General features: G+C 39.3%; 2 protein-coding genes across 9 annotated transcripts in view; one reads left to right on the plus strand and one right to left on the minus strand.

Annotated features, from left to right (window-relative positions):
- The window catches only part of LOC118356634 (protein WWC3-like), a 236317-nt gene that overhangs the window by 187517 nt on the left and 22892 nt on the right, over window positions 1–25908 (minus strand). For 3 of the 7 annotated variants that reach the window (XR_004819865.1, XR_004819866.1, XR_004819867.1), the window contains exon 1: window positions 5758–6604. Coding sequence is in view for 3 of the 7 variants with exons in the window: in XM_035725932.1 (XP_035581825.1) it covers window positions 5758–6011 (254 nt within the window). In the remaining 4 variants the exon portion in view is untranslated. Of the gene's footprint in view, window positions 1–5757; window positions 6607–25908 lie in introns of those variants that run through there. The other 4 variants (XR_004819864.1, XM_035725933.1, XM_035725934.1 and 1 more) reach the window with 3 other exon arrangements.
- LOC118356637 (ATP synthase subunit f, mitochondrial-like) lies at window positions 24297–24683 on the plus strand. Of its 2 annotated transcripts, XM_035725936.1 has the most exons (2): window positions 24297–24417; window positions 24535–24683. In XM_035725936.1, the coding sequence occupies exons 1-2, from the start codon at window positions 24297–24299 to the stop codon at window positions 24561–24563; spliced, it is 150 nt and encodes a 49-aa protein (XP_035581829.1). In that variant the 3' UTR covers window positions 24564–24683. The 2 variants fall into 2 exon arrangements, with proteins under 2 accessions (XP_035581829.1, XP_035581828.1); XM_035725935.1 differs by having other exon boundaries at window positions 24297–24683.

A 25908-nucleotide genomic window follows, 5' to 3' on the forward strand; every position in this document is an offset into this window, starting at 1 on the left:
GAATAATATAATAACTGAACACCAACAATTTAGATAGCTTAGATGAATTGGAGAAATTCCTAGGGGTGGGGTGGGGAGTAGGGAAAGTAGCAAAACTGACCCAATAAGAAATAGACAATTTCAATAGAAATAGAGACTATCATTTAAAAAGAGAAAAAGAAAAGGAAAAAACTATCACAAGTGAAAAAGTTGACTCAATAATCAAGGCTGCCCACAAAGAAAAGTGGAGTCAGACAGCTTCATACATGAATGCTACTACACAGTAAATGAAAAATTAATACCAATCTTCATAAACCTTCCCATATATATATATATATATGGGAAAGGAGGAAGCATTTTCCAATTTATTTTATGAGGCCACAATAATCCTGATACCAAAACAATACTGTTTCATATGAACACAGATGCAAAATATCCTCAACAAAGCACTATCAAACGGTATAACATAAGAACTGGGACAAAAAAAATTTTTTTTTAAAGATTTTATTTATTTATTTCAGAGAGAGAGAGAATGAGAGATAGAGAGCACGAGAGGGAAGAGGGTCAGAGGGAGAAGCAGACTCCCTGCTGAGCAGAGAGCCCGATGTGGGACTCGATCCCGGGACTCCAGGATCATGACCTGAGCCGAAGGCAGTCGCTTAACCAACTGAGCCACCCAGGCGCCCCAAAATTTTTTAAGTAATAGAATTATACATGATTATCAAATGGGATTTAACCAAGGGATCTAAGGTTGGCCCAGCATTCAAGGATCAATTAAAAGAATATATCACATCAACAGAATAAAACACAGACACAAAATCACATGATCATCTCAAGGACAGAACAAAAAAACATCTGACAAAGTCCAACAGTCTTCCATGATAAAAACACTCACCTATGAATAGAAGGGAACTTCTTCCAACCAGTGAAAGACATCTACAAAAACCTCACAGCCTACATCGTACTTTGTAAAAAAATAAATGCTTTCTCCTAATACCAGGAACAAGACAAGAACATCTGCTCTCACTGCTTCAATTCAACATTGTACTGCAGGTTCTAGTTCAGGCAATAAGGCAAGGCAAAGGAATTAAAGGTGTTTCAAGGGGCGCCTGGGTGGCTCAGTTGTTAAGCGTCTGCCTTCAGCTCAGGTCATGATCCCAGGGTCCTGGGATCGAGTCCTGCATTGGGCTCCTTGCTCTGCAGGAGCCTGCTTCTCCCTCTCCCACTCCCCCTGCTCGTGTTCCCTCTCTCGCTGTGTCTTTCTGTCAAATAAATAAATAAATAAATAAAAAAAAAATAAAAGGTGTCCCAATAGTAAAGAAAAGAGTAACATACTTCTACTCAGATGACATGATTTTGTACATCAAAAATCCCAAGGAGTCAACTAAATGACTATTAGAATGAAGTTAATAAGCTCAGACACATTGTAGTGTGATCCCCAATTATGTATATATATATTTGCAGTGAAAAACTCTAAAATAAAATGGAGAACACAATTCCATTCACAAGAGCAATGAACATACAGAAGAAAGCTAGACCCCTATCACATACCACTTTCAAAAATTAACTAAAAATGGATTAATGGCTTAAATGTAAAGCCTGTAAGTATAAAACTCCTAAAAGAAAACACAGCAGGAAAGGTCCTTGACATTGGTTTGGGCAACAACTTTTTAGATTTGGCACCAAAAGTATAAGCAAAAATCAAAGGAAACAGCCACCAAAATAAAAAGGCAACCTATAGAATGGGAGAAGATCTCTTCTCATGACACAACCAATAAACGGTTAGTATCTACATATATAAAGCAGTCATACAACTCAACAGCAACAAACCAACACACACACAATGCAATTAAAAAATCGACAGAGTGACATTTTTCCCAGAAAGACATACAGACAGCCAACAGGTCCATGAAAATGACATAGTGATGCTCAACATCACTTATCATCAGGGAAATGCAAATCAAAACCACAATGAGATATCACATCACACCTGGCAGAATGGCTAAAATTAACAAGATAGGAAACAAAAGGTGTTGGTGAGGATGCAGAGAAAGGGGAACCCTGGTGCACTGTTGGTGGGAATGCAAGCTGGTGCAGCCACTCTGGAAAACAGTATGGAGGTTCCTCAATTTTAAAAAAGTAGAACTACCATATGATGCAACAATCTCACTTCTGGGTATATATCCAAAGGAAATGAAAAATGCCTATTGTGATAGGCATTTGCAATGTTCATCAAAGCATTAAGTTGTGCCCCTTAAACTTGCACAAAATGTCAGTCATATCTAAATAAAGTTGGTGCCATCTATAAGCTAATATGGAAACACCACAGAAAGCATATATTTAGCAAGTTTCAAAGACACTGAATACTTCCAAAATAGGCAAAAATGGTCTTCCCTTATTTCTTTCCCTAAATACCTTTTTATAAAGTGGTCTTTCAAATCCTAAATCAATAATATGCTCAACATACGTATACCACTAATGTAAACTACACAAGACTCACCCACAGAAACCACAAGCCACAGAAATGGTAAATTAACTATATTTTTCAACAACTTTTGAGGTATGATTCCAAGCAGACTAACTACAAAACTTATATATATATAGTACTGATTTACAGAAATAAAAAACCTTAGGTAAGGTGACAATTTAAAATACTGAGTTTTTAGCCATATCTCTAAAGATATTTCTTAGGTTGATAACTTCTTTGGTATAGCTTTTCTTGTTTTTGTTTTTGTTTTTTAAGATTTTATTTATGCATTTGAGAGAGAGATTGTGCAAGACAGCACCAGCTCCAGGGATGGGCAGAAGCAGACTCCTCACTGAGCAGGGAGCTCAATGCCAGACTCATCCCTGGACCCTGAGATAATGACCTGAGCCAAAAGCACATGTTTAACTGACCGAGCCACCCAGGCCAGTACAGCTTTTAAAAAGTAGGTTACAGGGGCGCCTGGATGGGGGATGGGTGTCTGCCTTGGGCTGGGGTAATGATTCAGGGGTCCTGGGATCGCCCCTGCCTGATGGTCCTTGCTCAGCAGGGAGCCTGCTTCTCCCCCTGCTTCTCTCCCTCTACCTCTGCCTGCCGCTCTCCCTGCTTGTGCTCTCTCTCTTTCTCAAATAAATAAAACCTTTTAAAAAATAAAAATAAAACTGTTACAGTAATTTGCCAATACTTCCTGGGTTTTAAATATCAGTGCTCTTGAACATATTGTGAATGGAATTGCTCTAAAATTCTAGGTGAGGGGCGCCTGGGTGGCTCAGTCGTTAAGCTTCTGCCTTTGGCTCAGGTCATGATCCCAGGCTCCTGGGATTGAGCCCCTCATCATGCTCCCTGGTCCACGGGAAGCCCGCTTCTCCCTCTCCCACTCCCCCTGCTTGTGTTCCTTCTCTCACTGTCTCTCTCTGTCAAATAAATAAAAATTAAAAAATAAAATTCTAGGCAAGATTTTGTTTAGAACTCTTGGCCTTAAAAAACTTTGCTTAAAGTTGCATATTTTATGCTACTATGATTTATATTAAATTATGTATACAAATAGTGTGTTAAGTCAGCAACAATATACACCTAACATGCTACAATCATTTATTTTCATTTTCTTTAAAACACTACTAATTACCTTCTTTCCTAACTATCGTTTGAATGTTGTCTGGTTAAAGTCTTCATTTTTTGAGCACAAGTTTCTGTGCAGATCATATATCACCCAAAAGTGTCAGATACAGATTGAAAAAACACTGAATTTAGAATAATACATTATTTCTATATAGTAATGATTAATTAAAAGTTTAAGGGAAAGTCACCTACAAAAACTGGATTGGAAGCATTGGAAGCATACTTTTTAAAACCTGTCACTCAAATGAAAATATAAATTCTGACATTTAAAAAAATAAAATGTCTAACTATAAAAATACATCATTCAATAACACTAATTTTTATAAAAAGGAACATAGATAATGAGTATGAATTACATGGAGATGATTCTACATTCTCATTTCTGTGGTAGTCTGCTCACCTATGTTGCTTGCCATACCACTAAGACAAAAATTAATACATTGATATTTTCATTTCAATTCTCCTTCAAAATAACCAAACTGTTGTAAAATACTTTAATCATATAAGGTTTATTCTGTTCTAAGAAAAACAGTATTTTAAATTGGCTCATTTTGGGGGCCCCTGCGTCACTCAGTCAGTTAAGGGTTGGACTCTTGATTACAGCTCAGGTTGGTCAGATCCAGCTCTGCACAGAGCCTGGGCGTGGGATCTGTTTAAGATTCTCTCTCTCCCTCTCCCTCCCCCCTTGCTCTGTCTACAACAGTAAAAAAAGTTTTTAAGATCTTTTAATTAAAAAGAAAATGAATTGGCTTATTTTCCAGTTGTTTGTGTTTTAAAGGACACACTGTATAAAATGACTCAACCAGTTGTACTAATTCTATAGTCATCCAAGGCTTGGTCAGATAGTTGTGGCTATCACCTGTGGTTAAAATTATGTCATGGCACCCGATTTTCAAGTTTCATATTTCTAACATAAAAAAATTGTGCAGGGATTCTTATAAATTACTGAGTCCAGAAGTTTGCAATGTTCAGAGAGAATGCTAGGGAACCAAAATAGTTTTGCTTTGTTTTGTGTTTCCCTACCTTAACCCACACATATGCTGAAACAATAATTCAAAAGCATCCCTCTTCCAGAGTTTATTTTCAAATGGCAGTGCCAGGCAGCGGTAAGGAGAAAGCAGGAGCAACGTCATCACACTGAGCGTTTTCAAGTGTTAAAATTACTGCGAAGCCTGCAGTATTTTCTTTCTGGCACAGAGGCCCAGCATGGAGAGCAACTGCTTCAGACAGTACAAGATACCAGATAACCACTGCGAATACTCGGTTTTAAAGGAATTCCAAATTACACAAGAAATGCATCCTTCCATATGTAGCTGAACCAGTGACCCCATTTGACAATCGAATAGAAAGATAAGGGGAAATGTCCTTACATCAATTTATTGAACGTAATCTGGCAATGCTTTTGGAAGAATCCGTTTTTACTTTATGGGATTTATTTACAGAACACCAATTTAAAGTTCTGTTCATACACTGTAGAAGAAGAAAATGTAATTCAAGTGGTGTTATCCTTTTACTCCAAAAGTATGTGCGTCTAATATTCCATTCTGACTGCAGTACACTAGGCTATTTCAATTAGAATTTTAACTCAGTATTTTTTTAAAAGGTGCTAAAGAGCAACCATCACAGTCTGGGAGCAGGCTCTCCCAACTCCAAAAGAACTGGAAATCCCTGAAAGTGGCCCATCTGGCACCAGTCTTTGGATGGAAACTAGGCTGAGCCCGCCAGACAAGGAACCCACACCACGAAGCTGGAGCGCACGTTTACGCTCCAAGATGACAGCTCATCTGGCCACCGCGGGGCCGAGGGCGGTGGGCCGCTGAGGCCCGGGAGGGATGGGCGAGGCCGCGGCGGAAAAAGGAAAAGAGGGCCATCCGTCAGCCCTGGGAGAGGAAATTCCAAGCGCCCAGCTTCCAGGCGCCGGTCGGCGGGTAACGTGAGGAACCAAGTCAGTGTGTCGGCCCCGCGGAGGGAATTCTTGAGAAAGAATAATCTCCAAGCTCAGGGCTATTCCAAACTTGGGAGAAGGAAAGACCCAAACAAGCCCTTAGCCAATCGGGAGACGCCCCAACCAGGTCCAGGCCTGCGTACGTCGCCGGCGCCTCTGCGGTGGGGTGGAAAACCAGTAGTGGCACTTCCGTCCGGGTCTTATTACCCCCACCACCACTCAAGCTTACCGGTCGCGGGGGTCGATCCACGACGTCTGGCGCGTGTTGTGGTCGATGTAGAAGACGCGGCCGTCGTAGTCACACGCCTCCTCCCAGCCGGCTGGCAGCGGCAGTTCGGCGCTCTCCCGGGCTGTGGGGGCGGGAGGAAGAGGAGCCGGAGGCGGCATCTGCGCGGAGCGCACAGAGAGTGCTGGCTGAGGCGGCTCCCTCGCAAGCTCCCGCGTCTGTCTCCGCCGCCGCCGACGGCCGCTTAGCCACGGCATGACCGCACGGTCCTCCGCGGCCCCACTTGCCTCCACCGTGAATCGCCTCCTCAGCCAGTACTAAGGCGGGGAGCAAGGGACGCTGCGACGGCAGTGGGGAGCCAGCCGCCGCGCCCCGTGCATTCTTCGCCCGGCACGCGCGCACCCACTAGTCTTAACAATCGCTCCAAATGGCAAATTCGAAACCTATGGCACAGCCTATCCCGGCGTCCCTTCCATTCCTAAGGGACGCACAGCCATCTTCACTCCTCCTCGCAGGCCGACCTGGTGTGGGCGGGAATGTGGTAAAAGGCCACACCTTCTTCAATCCTCAACTCCTCCTACAGCCTCCCTCCAGGACGGCCAGATACTAGCTCCTGCTACAACTGTTTTCACCCTCCGCCTTCTCCTTTTACTGCTATTCCTCCACCCTCTGCTCCACCTTCCGATTTCGCCTACTTCCAACCTTCAGACTCCTCCACCACGGCTTCTCCTACCCTGCCCGTTGCGATTCCCCTGCCCTTTCTACTCCTTAAACTCGCTGGTCCTGCTCCCGCTGTACTTTCTCTACAACTGCGATTTTTTTTTTCTCTTGCCTCATCCACTTCTTTCTTCTGCTCTTCCCACTTCCCTGCGCCACAGTGACCTGCTCCACTTCTCTGTGAAACTGCAGGAATACCAGGATGGTGGCACAGACCATAGACCCTCTTCAGACCCACGCTATCACAAAATGAAAACAGCCCAGATCTACTCTCCAGGATTCAAACACTTAAGAGCAAGAGGTATACCTCACTTCACCCCTCACGCTCTTACCAAACACTGGAAGTCTGAATATGGGAGAAGGAACAGCTGATAAACACTGCATAGCATGAATACCAAACTTGGCCCCACAAAAGAGGGTAAAGTCTAAACATACCTACAAGAAGAATCTCCAACACACCTATCTGTATCACAATATATTACCATATTTACGGTCTTAATTCATTACCTATTTTCAGATAAAAACTTTTTTATGTGAATTTTTAAATTGATTTTTAAAAAAAGTATGAACACAAATGACATACAAAGAATAAAGGATGCTAGAGTGTGCATAATCTCACATACATTTATTTTGTTGTTTGTTTTCTCTCTATTCCCTTAAAATATAAATCCCATGAATCAGGAATTTTTAAATCTCCTGAATGTAGAATTTTGCTGGCATCAAGCAGACACTCAAATACTTTTCAAATGAATGAATACGTGAATTTTGGACTTTTTATATATTACACTGGAAGTTTTGGTGGAAACAGCCATTGTCTTTAAAAATTGGAGGTAATTACCCGAAGTCATTCTGAATATTTATTCAAAATATTTGTATTTGCAAAAGATCTTGTGTGATGGTGTGATCATGTATCAGAAACATTTTCCGTTCACTTATCACCAGTGTACTTTTCCACATTTCCCAGCATGTAAGTACAGCCAAGAGATTTGCTTATCCAATGAAATCTCAAACAAGTGACCTGTAACCCCGTAGGACCACAGCATTCGGGAGCAAACATGGAACTCTTTGTTTTCTTCTGGCACCTCGTTAATCATGAAGAGCACCTTTTTCCGATGGTGCACCTATACGACGTTACAGTATCCTTCATCCTGGTCCTGAATGTCTGTGGGGTCCTGAACGTCAAACCTACCTTGCCAACTAAGACACAACCTAGTCTGGCTTTATATAGAGTTGCATAGTTTCATCCATCCAGTAAGGGCTCTTGTAAATGTTCAACAGTAATGTAAGTGGCTTCATGATCTTAAGTTATTTATTGCTACTAAAAACATTATGGAAACGCAAAGCAACTCAGATTTTTAATGCTAAGATTTAACTGAAATCTAATCAGTAACCCATGAAAACTTTACTGAGCTACACATGTGTGTATCTAAAAATATATGTAGTAAGTTACTTATATTTAAATCATATACATTAAAATTATACATATTAAAGCATTTAGCCATCACTTTCCAGCAAACATGTTATACCAGAATGACATAAAGGAACTCTTACATTGACCTGGGTGCATGTTTTAGGTCAGACACATGTGAACTGAAGATTTTTTCAAAAACAGTTTCTGTACTCTAGCTTATGAACCACCTCCCTTCTTGTCATAAAGCTGAGCTCCCAATTCTGTGAGTTTGAGAAGTAGTTCAGTGAGGAGACTCTCACAGGCTCAGATGCCCAGAAAAAAAAAAAAGAGGAAGAAGAAGATAATCTTTTCTGGCACCTTTAATTGCTAAACTTCTTCAGGATGACATTAGTTTTTGTTATTTTCTCAATAAACACAAATTACTATTATAAATATGATATAAACAGAATATATGTCATATTCTCATAGAAAGTATTGGATTTTTTCAATTGAAAATTAAACTTATTTAGACTTTCCTATTTGATATTAAAAAACTGAGCTGTATATATCTTCTTTATCATTCTCTTTTATATCACGTGAGAGCAATCTTTAATTACAAAATGGATTCTCCTTTTTTTAATTGAAGTACAGCTGACATATAATGTTCTATTATTTCAGGTATACAACACAGTGATTTGACAATTATATACAAAATGCTTGCTGCAAGTGTAGTTACCATCTGTCACCATACAACGTTATTACAATATTGACTATCTTCTCTATGCAGGACTTTTCATCCCTGTGACTTACTTATTTTGTAACTGGAAGTTTGCTTCTCTTAATCCCTTTAGCCCGTTTCACCACACTTCCACTCCCTCCCCTTGGACAACCACCACCCATTTGTTCACTATATTTATGACTCTTTCTGTCTTCGTTTGTTCATTTCTTTTGTTTTTTCAGGTTCCACATATAACTCGAATCATATGGTATTTGTCTTTTCCTGTCTGACTTATTTCATGAGCTTAACACCCTCTATCTAGGTCCATCAGTGTTGATGCAAATGGCAAGATTTCATTCTAACAGCTGGCTGAAAAAGTATTCCATCCTACGTACATGCCACATCTTTTTTTTTTTTTTTTTTTTTTAAGATTTTAGTTATTTATTTCTCAGGGAGAGAGAGAGCACATTCAGGGGAAGCAGCTGGCCGAGGGAGAAGCAGGCTCACCACTGAGGGAGCCCGATGTGGGACTTGATCCCAGGACCCAGGGATCACGACCTGAGCCGAAGGCAGACGCTAAACCATCTGACCCACCCAGGCGTCCCATATTTTTTTCTTCATTATCTATCAATGCACACTTAGGTTGTTTCCATATCTTCGCTGTTGTAAATAATGCTGCTATAAACCCATAGAGGTGCATAGGTCTTTTCAAACTGGCGTTTTTGTATTCTTTGGGTAAATATCCAGAAGTAGAATTCTTGGGTTGCGTGGTATTTCTATTTTCAACTTTTTGAGGAAACTCCATGCTGTTTGATTTAAATTCCCACCAACAGTGCCAGAGGGTGCCATTCTGTCCATATCCTTGCCAGCACTTGTTATTTCTTCCCATTTTGATATTAGTCTTCCTGACAGGTGTGAGGTGATATCTCCATGGTGGTTTTGACTTGTATTTGCCTGATGATCAGTGATTTAGATGTTTTCATGTATCTTTTGGCCATTTGCATGTCTTTTGGGGGGAAATGTCCATTCAGGTCCCCTGCCCTTAGAAATTGGATTTTTGTGTGTGTGCTTGTTTATTTGTTTGTTTGGGATTACATGGAATCTTTAGATATTAACCACTCACTGGAGATACTTTGCAAACATTTTCTCCCATTCGATAGGTTGCCGTTTTATTTTGTTGACAGATTCCTTCACTGTGCAAAAGTTTTTTGTTTAGGTGGAGTCCCAGTAGTTTATTTGCTTTTGTTTCCCTTGCCTGAGGAGACAGATCCAGAAAAATATTGCTAAGGCTGATGTCCAAAAGATTACTGCCTATGTTTTCTCATAAGAGTTTTATGGTTTCAAGTCTTAGATATTTAGATTTTTTTAAACCACTTTGAGTTTGTTTTTGTGTATTGTGTAAGAAGTTGTCCAGTTTTGTTCTTTTTGCATGTAGCTGTTTGGTTTTTCTGGCACTGTTTATTGAAGTGACTGTCCTTTCCCCATTGTATATCCTTCCCTTCTTTGTTGTAGATTTTGTAACTGTATGTAAATGTTTGTTTATTTCTGTGCTCTCTATTCTATTCCATTCATCTTCTGCCTGTTTTTGTGCTAATACCATACTGTTTTGATTACTGTGGCTTTGTAGCATACCTTGAAATCTGGGATTGTGATGCTTTCAGCTTTGTTCTTCCTTCTCGACCGATTTGACTATTTGAGGTTGTTGGTAGTTTCATACAATTTGTAGAATTAGTTTTTCTAGTTCTGTGAAAAATAATGTTAGTATTTTGATAGAGATCACATTGAGTCTGTAGATCGCATTGGATATGGATTGCATTTTAACATTATTAAATCTTCCAATCTAGGAACATGGTATGCATTTCTTTTTATTCGTGTTATCTTTCATTTCCTTCATCAATGTCTCATTGTGTTCAGGGTATAGGTCTTTACCTCTTTGGTTGATGATATTACTGGGTAATATATTTTTCTTGGCGCAGTTGTAAATGGGATTGGTGTCTTAATTTCTCTTTCTGGTACTTTGGTATTAGTATCCAGATTTCCAGATATTAGTTTTGTATTCTGCAACATTACCAAATTCATCTGTCAGTTCCAATAGTTTTTTGGTAGAGTCTTTAGGGTTTTCTATAGGTAGTATCATGTCATCTACAGATAATGAAAGATTAACTTCTCTACCAGTCTGGATGCCTTTTATTTCTTTTTCTTGTCTGATTGCTACAGCTATGACCTCCAGTCCTATGTTGAATAACAGTGGTGAGAGTGGATATCCTTGTCTTGTTTCTGATTTTAGAGGAAAAGCTCTCTTCAGCTTCCACAGTGAACATGATGTTAGCTGTAGGTTTGTCAGTTATGACCTCTATTATGCTCAGGTATGTTCCCTCTAAATTTGCTTTGTTCAAAGTTTTTATCAGGAACAAATGATGAATACCATCAAAAGGCTTTTCTGCATCTATTGAGATAATCATGTAATTTTATCCTTCATTGTGTTAATGTGGTATATCACATTTATTGATTTGTGGATTTTGAACCACCTTGTATCCCTGGAATAAATCCCACTTATCATGGTGCATGATTTTTTTTTGATGGATTGTTAAATTTGGTTTACTACCATTTTATTGAGGGGTTTTGCATGTATATTCATATTGGCCCATAATTTTCCTTTTTTGCAGTGTCTTTGTCTGGTTTTGGTACCGGGGTAATGCTGGCCTCATGGAAAGATTTTGGAAGTTTTCATTTCCCTTCTATTTTTTGGCGTAGCATGAGAAGGGTAGGTATGAGCTCTTCCTTGAATTTTTGGTATAATTTACTCCTGAAGCCATTTGGTCCTGGACAGTGATTTCTTAGTTTTTTTTTTAATTACCAAGTCAATTTTCTTACTACTGTTCAGAGTTTCCGTCTCCCTTATTCAGTTTTGGAAGAGTGAATGTTCCTAGGAATGTATTCTTTTCTTCTAGCTCGACCAATTCGTTGGCACATAATTTTTCATAGTATTCTCTTAACATCCTTTGCATTTCCGTGGTGCTGGTTTTATCCCCTCTTCTTTCATTTCTGATTTTATTTATTTGAATAGTGTGTCTTTTTTTATACTGAAGAATCTGCAGAAAGGTTTATCATTTTTGTCTATCTTTTCAACAGCTCTTAGCCTCATTGATCTTATCTATTGTCTTTTTTAGTCTCTATTTCATTTTATCCCCTAATCTTTATTATCATTTCCTTCCTTCTATTACCTTTTGGCTTGTGTATTCTTCTTTTTCTAATTCCTTTCGATGTAAGGTTAGATTATTTGAGATTTTTCTTGCTTCTTGAGGTATGCCCGATTGCTGTAAGCTAACCTCTTACAACAGCCTTTGTTGTGTTTCAAAGATTTTGAACCACTGTGTTTCCATTTCATTTGTACATTTTATTTCCCCTTTAACTTCTGTATTGACCTATTAGTTGTTTAGCAGCATGTTGGTGTATTCCATTTTTTCCCCTGTAATTGATTTTCAGTTTCATATCATCAGAAAAGATACTTGATGTTACTTTAATCTTCTTAAATATATTGAGACTTGTTTGGGGTATGACATATGATCTATTTTAGATAATGTTCCATGTGCACTTGGAAAGAATGTATATTCCGCTGTTTTTGAATGGAATGTTTTGCATGTATTTGTCAGGTCCATCTGGTTCAATGTGTCGTTCAAAGCCACAGTTTCCTTGTTGATTTTCTGTCTGGATGATCTATCCATTCATGTAAGTGAGGTGTTAAAGTCCCTAGCTATTATTGTATTGTGCTTAATTTCTCCCCTTATGTTAATTAATATGTAGTTTATATAGTTAGTTGCTCGTATGTTTGGGGTAAGGATATTTACAATTGCTATGTTCTCTTGTTGGATTGATCCCTTTATCATTATGTAATGCTCTTTTTTGTCTCTTGTTATAGTCTTTGTTTATCAGTTTGTTTGATGTAAGTATTGCTACCCCTGCCTTTTTTCACTCTTATTTGAATGAAATTTTTCCCCCATCCTTTCACTTTTGCTCTGTATATATGTTTAGATCTGAAGAAAGTTACCTGTAAGCAGCATATAGATAGGTCTTATTTGCTTGTTTTTTAATTAACCAGTCATCCTATGTCTTTTGATTGGAACATTTAGGTCCTTTACATTTAAAGTAATTATTCATAGGTATGTACTTACTGAAATTGTGTTAATTGGTTTCTGTTTGTTTTGTAGTTTTTCCGTTTCTTTCTTCTTCTCTTGCTCTCTTTCCTTATGATTGATGACCTTCATTAGGTTGGATTCCTTTCTCTTTATTTCCTGTGTATCTATTAGAAGTTTTTGTTTGCAGTTGCCATTAGGTTCATATGTAATATCTTAAGTATTTCAGTCTATATTAAGTTGATGGTTCCTGAAGTTCAAACACATTCTAAAGCACTATATTTTTACTCCTCCTCCATCTTTTATGTATACAATGTCATATTTTATATTTTGTGAATTCCTTAACTAATTTTTTTAGTTACAATTGATATTACTACTTTTGTCTTTTAGCCTTTATATTGATTTATTACCTTTACAATCTGTTTGCTTTTACCAGTGAAGAGTTTTCCTTTCATAGTTATGCTCTTTTCTTTTCCACTTAAGGAAGTCCCTTGAACATTTCTTGTAAGGCAGGTTGACAGGTAATGAACTACTTTAACTTTTGTCTGGAAAACTCTTTATCTCTCCTTCAATACTGAATGATGACTTTGCCAGAGGAATATTCTTTCTTGTAGGATGTTTTCCTTTTAACTCTATGAATACATCATGCCACTTTCTTCGGGCTTACAAAGTTTCTTCTGAAAGTCAGCTGATAGCTTTATGGGGCGTCCTCTTGTATGTAACTAGTTGCTTTACTCTTGCTGCTTTTAAGATTCTCTCTTTATCATTAATTTTTGCCTTTACGTTATGATGTGTTTTGTTGTGGACTTTCTTGCATTTATCTTCTCTAGGACTCTCTATGCCTCCTGGATCGGGATGGCCTCAGGTTAGAGAAGTTTTTGTCTATTATTTCTCCAAATAAGTTTTTTGCCCCTTTCTCTCTCTCATCTCCTTCTGGGACCTCTATAATGCAAACATCAGTAAGCTTGATGTCCCACGGATCCCTTAACTTATTGTCTTTTTTTTTTTTTCCTTTTTGCTGTTCAGCTTGTGTGCTTTCTATAACCCTGTCTTCCAGATCATTGATCTGTTGTTCTGCATTTGCTAATCTGTTGTTGATTCCCTCTAGTGTACTTTAATTTCAGTTATGATGTTTGTCAATTCTGATTGGTTCCTTTTTACATTTTCTATCTCTTTTTAAATTTCTCAGAGTTTATCCACTCTTCCTCCAAGCCCAGTAAGCATCTTTTTGACCATTACTTTGAACTTTGAACTCTTTATTGGGTAGGTTGATTATCTGTATTTCATTTAGTACTTTTTCTGAAGTTTTGTCTTCTCTTGATTGGAATATATCCCTCTGTCTCCTCATTTACTTCCTTCTCTGTGTCTTTTTCTATAAAGCATGTAAAACAGCTACTTCTCTCAGTTTTGAAGATGCAGTTGTGTGTATGAACATCCTCTGTGTGGACTGTGTGTGCCTGGCAGTTTTGGCTGGTTAGCTGGAGCTAGAATCGGAGTTGGCTGTGGATCTCAGAGCTACCCTGATGGCATGGCTGGAGTTGAAGCAGGCACTGGCCAGGTGGTCCTGGGGCACTCTCCACTGGGGCTACCCTGGCAGAATGGCTTGCGCTGGAGCAGAGGTGGACCATGGCACTCTTATGGGATGGCTGGAGCTGAAGTAGATGGAGGCCAGGGAATCCTGAGCTGTTCCCTACTGGGGCCACCATGGCAAGATTGCTGGTACTGGGAAGGGTGCGGGGCAGGACACTAACCATTGGGCGCACCCAAGCAATATCACTGGAGCTGAAGCAGGCATGGGCCAGGGTGTCTGGGGACCATCCTCATCTGGGTGGCCCTGATGAGATAGTTGAAGCTGATGCAGGTATAAGCTGGGGCATGGCTGGAGCCAAAGTGGGCATGGGTGGTCAGTGTCCCAGGGTGCTTGTGCCTGGGTCACCTTGGCAGGATGGATGGAGCTATAGTGGGTATAGGCTGGGGTTTCCTGGTGTATGTCATTCCAGGGCAGGCTTGGTGGGATTGCTGGAGCTGGGGGAGCCACATCCAGGTGGTTGCTTTGGGGAGATGGCTGGAGCTATTGTGGGTTAACAGTCTGGGGCTTGCTGAGGTGGCCCAGCAGAGCACCTGGACCTCACTCCCGTCTGCACTGTCATGGTGGTGGGGGAACGTAAGCAATGCTGTTCACCAGTACCTTTGACCATACTGAGTTCTAGCAGATGCCCACCATTTGGCAGATAAACTTTGGTTAGTAAATGAGTTTCCTCCACTTCTAGTCTCATTGCCCTGTAAAGTAGTTTTTTCATGGTGTCCAGCCTGGGCAAAACTCTGCACTGGCTCCTCAGTACTATCCCTCCCCACAACAGTTTACAGCATTACGTATGGGAGTTTCCAAAAGGGGAACTGCCATTCTTTATGGTTCCCCCCCACCCCCCGCCGCCACACCGCTCCTTTGGGCAGAGCTGTTCAATTGGCTCTCAGTTTTTTTTCAGAAGGAATTGACCTAGATACAGGTATAGATTCAGTGTGTCTGTGGGAAAGGGTGAGTTCAGGGTCTTCCTACATTGTAATTTTACACCCCTCTCCCCTTTGCTCCTTTTTAAATAGTCAAGAGACACTACTCACACAAAACACCAAATGCAATTGTTTTTCTTTCTCTGTATTTGGGGGTCCTATGAAACAAATTTTTTTTAGCCATTATGAGCCAATTTTTAGCTAAATGAAGTTAAAAATTGGAACAAAACACCTCTAGAATTTAGAGTGCCTAATTCTGCTACTAGTTCACAGGGTGCCTTAGTCCACTGTAGAAAATTGTGCCACTCCAAGGAGAGGGACTATTATCAGATACTGCTTCAACAGGGATAACAAGTCTGTGCCAAGGGCGGGAATTGGTGAGCTGAGTACAGACTATATACCTCCTGGAGACTTTTTGTACAGCTTCAACTATCTTAATAATCCTTGGCAGCCCTGTGAGTGGCAAGCTCTGCACTCCGTTTAAGGAGTTCAAAGCCTGTTAAGACATAAGGTCCTGCCTTGCAACATGCATGTTACTACAGGGCTTGTTTTAATATAATTTCTGGAAATTTAAACAAAAGGCTGTGGAAACAATAAGGACTCAGCAACAACAGTAAGAAACTTGGTATTTAGAAGTATTCACCTCGGGGTGCCTGGGTGGCTCAGTTGGTTAAGCGACTACCTTCGGCTCAGGTCATGATCCTGGAGTCCCGGGATCGACTCCCGCATCGGGCTCCCTGCTCAGCAGGGAGTCTGCTTCTCCCTCTGACCTTCCTCCCTCTCATGCTCTCTCTCTACCATTCTCTCTCTCTCTCTCAATAAATAAATAAAAATCTTTAAAATAAAAAAAAAAGAAGTATTCACCTCGGGTATTTGCACTGTGGCTACAATTCTCAATCATTTTGGCCTCAGGACTCTACACTCTAATGGTTTGTTGGGGGACCCAAGGAGTTCTTGTTTATATGGGTTATATCTATTGATATTTACTATATTAGAAAGGAAAAATAGGGTGATATCAACAAGATGGAGGGCTAAGAAATCCAACTGTCATTTCCCCCCCGCAAAACCAATATGCAATAAACAACAAATGAACAAAAATAGGTCTTAGAAAGTTCTGCATTATAATGAAATAGCAATAGACACCCTGAAGAGCTTTTTTTTTTTTTTTTTTAAATGAGAATAACTACACAGAAAAGTACAGGAAGTATTTTTCCTGCATCACCCTATCACCTAGTCCAGAACAATTTGATGTCAAGTGGAACTCCTTCAGAGGGATTTCACCCCATGGGATAAAGGAAAACAGGAGAATCCCAGGAGCCTTTGACAGCAAGCACCCCAGAGCCTTAACCAATGCTGAACCCAGCTGACAGAGCTGCTGGAGCCCCCACTGCTGCATCTGCCCACTCTCTGAGTCTTGAGCTACTGCTACAGAAAGATCTGCCCCCACAGTTACCACTGTGGCCCACTCGCAGGACTGGGAAGTAGTGCCCTGCTATACATGGGTCTGAAGCTGTCATTGCTTTGAGCCCTTCTCCCAGATTGCAAGTAATAGCTTTGACCCAACAATACCAAAGCAGAGCCACTGCTGTTCTATATCCCACCCTGGGCCCCAGGTCACAGCTATCACATGTCATTACTGAGTCTAAGTTGCCACCGATCTATGCCCCAGCCCTAGGATCATTGGTCATGGCTTTACCCACCACTGCTGGGGCCACACTGCTGTTGCCCTGCATTCCATATCCAGGATCCCAACACGCGGCTTTAATGAGCCATGATCAGAGATATGCTGCTGTTGTTCTGAAACTTCCCCCTGGGATATATTCCCCCTGGGACTTTGACTCACCATTCCCAGGCTGCATTGCAACTGTACCCTGATCCCTGTGCCCAACCCACCACTGCACCCTGTCATCTCAGGCCCATACTACAGCTGCATCCCTGCTCTATAGCCAGAGGAAATTCTAGAACATCAGGGCTCAGTTCCACTAGAGATATGCATACTTCTACCCCTCAGACACCACTGGCACTGTTGCAGCAAGGCACCCATGCCCCCACTATCCAGGTATCGTAGTAGTTACCACAGGGTCCTGACCTGAGCTGCTATTCCTTTGAATATAGTGCCAGATCTGGCCCTAAGAAGTTTCACCTTGGCTAAGACTTCACCCCAAAAAAGAACAGGAGGACTGCATCAACTTTTATTTCTGAGGATCCCTATGGCCCTGTATAGCACTGCCACCTGCCCAATCACTACACTGTTGGCCACAGAAAACACTTAGAGTCTCACAGGAATCAACCTGAGCTGATGGAGCTCCACGGAGACTTCATCTCTGTGCTCTCTCAGGAATCAGACATACTGCACCCCATCCAGCTGGCACCCACATTCAGGTGAAATCCTGCCCACCAGTCTGAAAAGACTGAAATAGGGGACTACTTCCTCAAGTGTGCAGACATCAGTGCAAGGCAATAAAAAAAAAATGAAACAGCAAGGAAACAATGATAATACCAAAGGAACACAATAATTTCCCACTAACTGATCCCAAGGAAACAGGCTTCTGTATGTTACCCTGAAAAGGAATTAAAAAACAATTACTTAAAAGAAGCTCACTTGGTTTTCAGAGAACTCATACAGAAAACTCTGAACTCAGAAAAACAGTCCTTACAAAGGGCAAGATTTCGTTCTTTCTATGGCTGAATAGTATTGCATTCTATATATACACATCTTCTTTATCCATTTATGGATGGAGCTAAAGAGTATAAGGCTAAGTGAAATAAATCAGTCAGACAATGATTTCACTCATATGTGGAATTTAAGAAACAAAACAGAGGAGCAAAGGGAAAAGAGAGAGAGAGAAACCAAGAAACCTATTCTTAATTCTAGAGAACAAGCTAATGGTTACCAGACGGGAGGTAAATGATAACTAGAGTTCTTGAAGGAGAAATAAAAGGACACTAATTAAGTAACATGAAAACATGTGAGTATAAAATTCACTTGTAAAGGTAAATACTCTAACAGTGTAATTCTGCTTTGTAATCACGTTGACTCTCATATCAGTTAAAAAGACAGAAGTTTGGAAAAACATACTAAAGCTAAAAATAAAATATTCTGTAGTGGAAACAAAGTATCTATAAAAATGTAAGTTGGGACAACAACAACAAAAAATGTAGCAGTGGCCAAGTAAATGTGTGGAAATTCTTAAAATGCAAATTGTGTGCAATTTCCTCTTTGCAGGGCGCCTGGGTGGCTCAGTCGGTTAAGTGTCTGCCTTCAGCTCAGCTCATGATCTCGGGGTCCTGGGCTCAAGGCCCACATTGGACAGCCTTCTCAGTGGGGAGCCTGCTTCTCCCTCTGCCTGCCACTACCCCGCTTGTGCTCGCTCTCTTCCTCTCTTTCTCTCCCTCTGTCAAATAAATAAATAAGTCTTAAAAAAAAAAAAACCCAACAATTTCTCTTTGCATTTGAAGTTGTTGTTATCAGGTTAAAGGCTATTATAATCATAAAGTATTATAAAATCCTCATGGTAATAGCAAAGCAAATATTCATAATAAATACAAAAGTGATAAAAATGAAAACAAAGTATGTCACGGCAGAAAAAACAACTCACAAAGAAGTGGAGCAATGGTGGGGGGAATAGAAAGGGACTAGAAAACAATAAACAAACTAGCAATACTAAGTCTTTATCTTTCAATAATTATTCTAAATATAAATGGTTTAAATTCTACAATTAAAACATAGAGTAGCTGAATAAATAACAATTTAAAAGAGACCCAATCATATGTTGGCTAGTGGAGACTCATTTCAGCACCAAATTCACACATAAGCTCAAAGTGAAGAGATGGGGGAAAAATTTTATGAAAGTGAAAACCAAAAGGGAAGAGGAGTCAGTACACTTATATCAGACAAAATAGATTTTAAGTCAAAAGATTGTCTGGGGAAAATCTGTAGCCAAGAATATTATATGCAGCAAGACTATCATTCTGAAAATCATTCTGAGTTTGTGGTTCCTGGAGAACCAAAAACTAAAGGAGTTCATGTCCACTAAAAAAGCCTTGCAAGAAATGTTAAAGGGGACTCTTTGAGTGAGAACACAGAGGAACACAGAAAATCTCCAGAAACAAGAAACAAGCAATAAAAAAGCACTAAATTCAGATCTATCAATAATCACTCTGAATGTAAATAGACTAAATGCTCCAATCAAAAGAGAGAGGGTGTCAAAATGGATAAAAAATAAACAAATAAATAAGATCCATCTATATGCTGCTGCCTACCCAAGACTCATTTTGGACCTAAAGACAGCTGCAGATTGAAAGTGAGGAAAGGGAGAAATATTTTTCATTCAAATGGATGTCTAAAGAAAGCTGGAGTAGCAATACTTATATCAGATGAACTAGATTTGAAACCACAGACTGTAACAAGAGATGAGGAAGGGCACTCTATCATAATAAATGGGTTTATCCAACAAGAAGTTCTGACAATTGTAAATATTTATGTTCCAAATTCAGGATTTGGAAATATATAAATATATAAAACATAGATAAATATATATAAACAATATATATACAAAATATATAAAACATTTTATATATAAATATATATATTTTTATAAAACATATTTATATATAAATATATAATATATAAAATATATATAAATATAAATATATAAAACAATTAATATATAAATATATGAAACAGTAAAAAACAATTAATATATAAATATATATATAAATATATAAAACAATTAATAAAAAACAGGAAGGAACCCATGGATAATAACACAATAATAGTAGGGGACTTTAACACCCCCCCTTACATCAATGGACAGATCATCTAAGAAGAAATCAACAAGGAAACAAGGGCTTCGAATGACACACGGACCAGATGCACTTAACACATCTATTCAGAGGATTTCATCCTAAAGCAGCAGAATACGTATTCTTTTTCAGTGCACATGGAACACTCTCCTGAAGAGATCACATACTGGGTCACAAGTCTGCCCTCACAAGTATAAAAACACTGACAACATACCACACATATTTTCAGACCACAATGCCATGAAACTTAAAGTCAACCACAAGAAAATATTTGGCAAGATGAGATATACATGGAGGGTAAACAACAAGCTACTACAGAATGAATGGATCAACCTGGAAATGAAAGAAGAAATTTAAAAATACATGGAAACAAATGAAAGTGAAAACACAACGTTCCAGAACCTATGGGATACAGCAAAAGCAGTCCTAAAAGGGAAGCATATACCACTCTGGCTCAACCACAAGAAGCAAGAAAAATCTCAAAACAAAACAAAACCTAAACATATACCTTAAGGATCTAGAAAAAGAACAACAAATGAAGGCTAAAGACAGCAACACAAGGGAATAATAAAGCTTAAGCAGAAATAAATGATAGACAAACAAACAAACAAAAGAGACCCTGTACAGGAGCTGGTTCTTTGAAAACTTTAAAAAATTCATAAACCTCTAGCCAGATTTATCAAAAAGACAAAGGAACCAAATAAATAAAACCACAAATGGCAGAGGAGAGATCACAACCAACACCACAAAAATAATACAAACAATCATAAAAGAATATTATGAAAAATTATATGCCAACAAATTGGATATCCTGGAAGAAACAGAGAAATTCCCGGAAAGATATAAACCACCAAAACTGGATCAGGAAGAAATAGATAACTTGAGCAGACTATTAAGCAGCAAGGAAATGGAATCAGTAATCAAAAATCTACCAACAGGGGCGCCTGGGTGGCTCAGTTGGTTAAACATCTGCCTTTGGCTCAGGTCATGATCACAGGATCCTGGGATCCAGCCCTGTTCCGCAGGGAGTCTCCATCTCTCTCTCTCCCTCTGTCCCTCCCCCTGCCCATTCTCTCTCTCTCTCTCTTTTCCTCTCAAATTAAAAAAAAAAATCCTTTAAAACAAACAAACAAAACTTCCCAACAAACAAAAGTCCAGGGCCAGATGGCTTCCCAGAGGAATCCTTCCAGATATTTAAAGAACAGTTAATACCCATTCTTCTGAAGTTGTTCCAAAAAATAAAAATGAAGGGAAAACATCCAAAGCCATTCTAGGAGGCCAGCATTGCTGTGATTCCAAAACCAGACAAAGATCCCACCAAAAAGGAGAATTACAGGCCAACATCCCTGATGAACATGGATGCAAAAATTCTCCATAAGATACTAACTAATCAGATCCAACAGTACATTATAAGGATGATTCACCATGACCAAGTCGGATTTATTCCTGGGCTACAGGGGTGGGGTTCAACATCTGCATGATACACCACTTTAATAAAAGAAAGGATAAGAAACACAGGATCCTCTCAATAGATGCAGAAAAAGCATTTGACAAAATACAGTATCCTTTCTTGATAAAAGCCCTCAACAAAGTAGGGATAGAGAGAACGTACCTCAACACCATAAGGCCATATGAACCACCCACAGCTAATATCATCCCCAATGGGGAAAAACTGAGAGCTTCTATGGTCAGGAACCAGACAAGGATGTCCACTCTCACCACTCTTATTTAACAACCTACTGGAAGTCCTAGTTACAGCAATCACACAACAAAGGAAATAAAAGACACCCAGATTGGCAAGGAAGGGGTCAAACTTTCACTCTTCACGGACAACATCATACTGTATTTAGAAAACTGGAAGGACTCCACCAAAATTTGCCAGAACTCATATACACGAATTCAGAAAAGTTGCAGGATATAAAAATCAATCTCTTGCATTTCCATACACCAATAATGAAGCAGAAAAAAAGGGAAATCAAGGAATTTACAATTGCACCAAAACCCATCAGATACCTAGGAATAAACCTAACCAAAGCTGTAAAGGATCTGTACTCTGAAAACTATAAAACGCTTCTGAAAGAAATTGAAGATGAGACAAGTAAATGGAAAAACATTCCGTGCTCATGGATTGGAAGAACAAATAATGTTAAAATGTCTACACTACCCAAAACAGTTTACACATTTAATGCATTCCCTATCAAAATCTCCAGCATTTTTTGCAGAGATACAACAAACAACCCTAAAATTTGTGAGGAACCACAAAAGACCCCAAATAGCTGAAGCAGTTTTCAAAAAGGAAAATCAAAGCTGGAGGCATCACAATTGCAGACTTCAAGCTGTATTACAAAGCTGTAGTGAGCAATAGAGTATGGTATTGGTACCGGCACATAGGTGCACAAATAGGTCAATGGAAGAGACAGAGAACCCAGAAATGGACCCACAACTATATGGTCAACTAATCTTCAACACAGCAGGAAAGACTATCCAATGGAAAAATGACTGTCTCTTCAACAACTGGTGTTGGGAAAACTGGACGGCGACATGCAGAAGAATGAATCTGGACCACTTTCTTACACCATATAGAAAAGTAACTTCAAAATGGGTGAAAGATCTAAACGTGAGACAGGACTCCATCAAAATCCTAGAGGAGAACACAGGCGGCAACCTCTTTGACCCCAGGGTGTAGCAACTTCTTAGTAGACATTTTGCCAGAGGCAAGGGAAACAAAAGCAAAAACAAACTCTTGGAGTTTAATCAAGATGAACATTTTCTGCACAGCGAAGGAAAGAATCAACAAAACCAAAAGGCAACCTGAGGAATGGGGAAGACATTTCCAAAAGACATATCTGATAAAGGGTTAGTATCCAAAATCCATACGGAACTTACCAAACTCAACACCCCAAAAAACAAATAATCCACTTAAGGGCAGAAGATGTGAACACACATCTCTCCAAAGAAGACATTCAGATTGCTAACAGACAAATGAAAAAATGCTCAACATCACTCATCATCGAGGAAGTACAAATCAAAACCACCTATGAGATATCAACTCACACCTGTCAGAATGGCTAAAATTAACAACACAGGGACAAGAGATGTTGACACGATGCAGAGAAAATGGAGCCCTCTTATACTGCTGGTGGGAATGCAAACTGCTGCAGCCACTCTGGAAAACAGTATGGAGATTCCTCAGAAAGTTAAAAATAGAAATGCCCTACCACCCAGTAGATCCACTACTAGATATTCACTGAATGGATACAAAAATAGATTCGAAGGGCGCCTGGGTGGCTCAGTCCGTTGGGTGACTGCCTTCGGCTCAGGTCATGATGCTGGAGTCCCGGGATTGAGTTCCGCATCGGGCTCCCTGCTCAGCAGGGAGTCTGCTCCTCCCTCTGACCTTCTTCCCTCTCGTGCTCTCTCTCTACCATTCTCTCTCTCTCTCTCCATAAATAAATAAAAAAAATCTTTAAAAAAAAAAATAGATTCGAAGGAATACATGCACCCCGATGTTTATAGCAGCATTATCAACAATAGCCTAATTATGGAAGCAGCCCATGTGTCTATCGACTGATATATATAGATATATATATATATCTATATATATCTATAATGGAATATTTCTCAGCTATCAAAAAGAATGAAATCTTGCCATTTGCAGTGATGTAGATAAAGCCAGAGAGTACTCTGCTCAACAAAAATAGTTACTCAGAGAAAGACAAATACCATATGATTTCACTCATATGTGGAATTTAAGAAACAAAACAGATGAACATGGGGATTAAAAAGAGAGGCAAACGATTAAGTGGACTCCTAACACTAGAGAATAAACTGAGGGTTGCTGGAGGGAGTTGGGCCAGGGCTTGGGTTCAATGGGTGAAGGCTATTAAGCAGTGCACTTCTGATGAGCACTGGGTTTATATGTAAGTGATGAATCACTAAATCATTGACCTGAATCTAATACTACCCTGTATGTAAGCTACCTGGAATAGAAATAAAAACTTGGAAGAAGAAAAAAAGAATCCAATGGCAGATAAGTAAAGATATACATAAATAAATTTAAGAAGTAAAACAAGATAAATCACAATGCACAAAGGATCTAAGAGGATATGCTTCCTAAGAAAATATTCAAATGACCAATTGGTATATGAAAGGTAGTCAACATCACTAATAATCAGGGAAATGCAAAACAAAATTGCTGTGAGCTACACCAGTTGGAATGGCTAGTATCAAAAAGACAGGAGACAGCAGAGCGGACACCCGGGACTCCAAGATGGCGTCAGTCGTACCACTGAAGGAGAAGAAGCTCATGGACGTGAAACTAGGAGAGCTGCTCAGCTGGATACCGATGCGGGATTTCACCCCTAAGGGCATTGCTGGAGCATTTCAAAGAGGTTACTACCGGTATTACAACAAGTATGTCAATGTGAAGAAAGGGGGCGTTGCTGGGATTTCTATGGTGCTGGCAGCTTATGTGCTTTTCAACTACTGTCGTTGTTACAAGGAACTCAAACACGAGCGGCTCTGCAAGTACCACTGAAGAGGGCCCAGTATGGAGGCACTTTCGGCATTCCTGACCATGACCTTTGCCTGGCACCCTTGAATCCTTTCATATTCTAATTCAGAATTAACATCCAATAAAAGATGACTGGTAAAAAAAGAAAAAAAAAAGACAGGAGAAAACAAGTGCTGCTGGAAACATGTGGAGGAAAGGAAAGCTTGTATACTAGTGTAACTATAAATGCAAATGTAAACTGTTGCAGTCATTTTGGAAAACAAAAAATTAAAAATAAAACTATGATCCAAGAATCACACTCCTACGTATGTATCTGAAGGAAATGAAATCAGCATCTCAGAGAGATATGGTAACAGATGATAAATTATCCTGGTCAATGTACCTGAATGTACAGAACTGTTGAATTAGTATGTTGTATATCTGAAACTACTAGAACACTGAAAATCAGCTATACTTCAATAAAAATAATAAAAAATAAATAAATAAGATATAAAAAATAAATAGGAATATGAGTACACTAATAGCAGCACAGATTTTTTTTAAGATTTTATTTATTTATTTGACAGAAAGAGACCCAGCGAGAGAGGGAACACAAGCAGGGGGAGTGGGAGAGGGTGAAGCAGCTTCCTGCTGAGCAGGGAGCCCGATGCGGGCCTAGATCCCAGGACCCTGGGATCATCACCTGAGTTGAAGGCAGTCACTTAATGACTGAGCCACCCAGGCATCCCAGTAGCACAGATTTTTTAACTGATAAATAATATGGTAACTTTTATGAAAATGAAATACCACTAAGATGGCTATTTGGAAAAAAAGAACAATAACGTGTATGTTGGGGGAAAAATAGTAGGATGATTAGAACACATACATTGCTGCTAGACATGTAAAATAGTATAGGCATTGTGGAAAACAGTTTAGCGTTTTCTCAAAAAGGTCAATATAGAGTTACCTTAAAGACCAGCAATTCCACTAATAGGTTTAAGGTCAAAAGAAGAAAAAATGACCAAAACCACTACATTTACACAGGGTTTCATCAAATACTATTGAAAAGGGTGTAAATAGCAAATGACAAACAGTCCAAATGTATCTCAATATGGACATTGTTGAATGGATAAAAAAAACTGTGGTATATTCATAAAATATAACGTTAATCATGAACACACATATAAAATGAAGTAGCAATACTTGCTATAATATGGATGAAGACTGAAAACACTGAGAATTAAATCAACATGCTGTTGAATAACTGATGGTTCAAAGGAGAAATAAAAAGATTGCTTGGATGAATGAAAATGTTAACACAGCATACCAAAATGAATGGGATGTACTAAAAGAAGGAAACTCATGGCAATACATATCTATATCAGGAAGC

This window comes from Zalophus californianus, chromosome Y, assembly GCF_009762305.2.
Source record: "Zalophus californianus isolate mZalCal1 chromosome Y, mZalCal1.pri.v2, whole genome shotgun sequence".
NCBI classification, from domain to species: Eukaryota; Metazoa; Chordata; class Mammalia; order Carnivora; family Otariidae; genus Zalophus; species Zalophus californianus.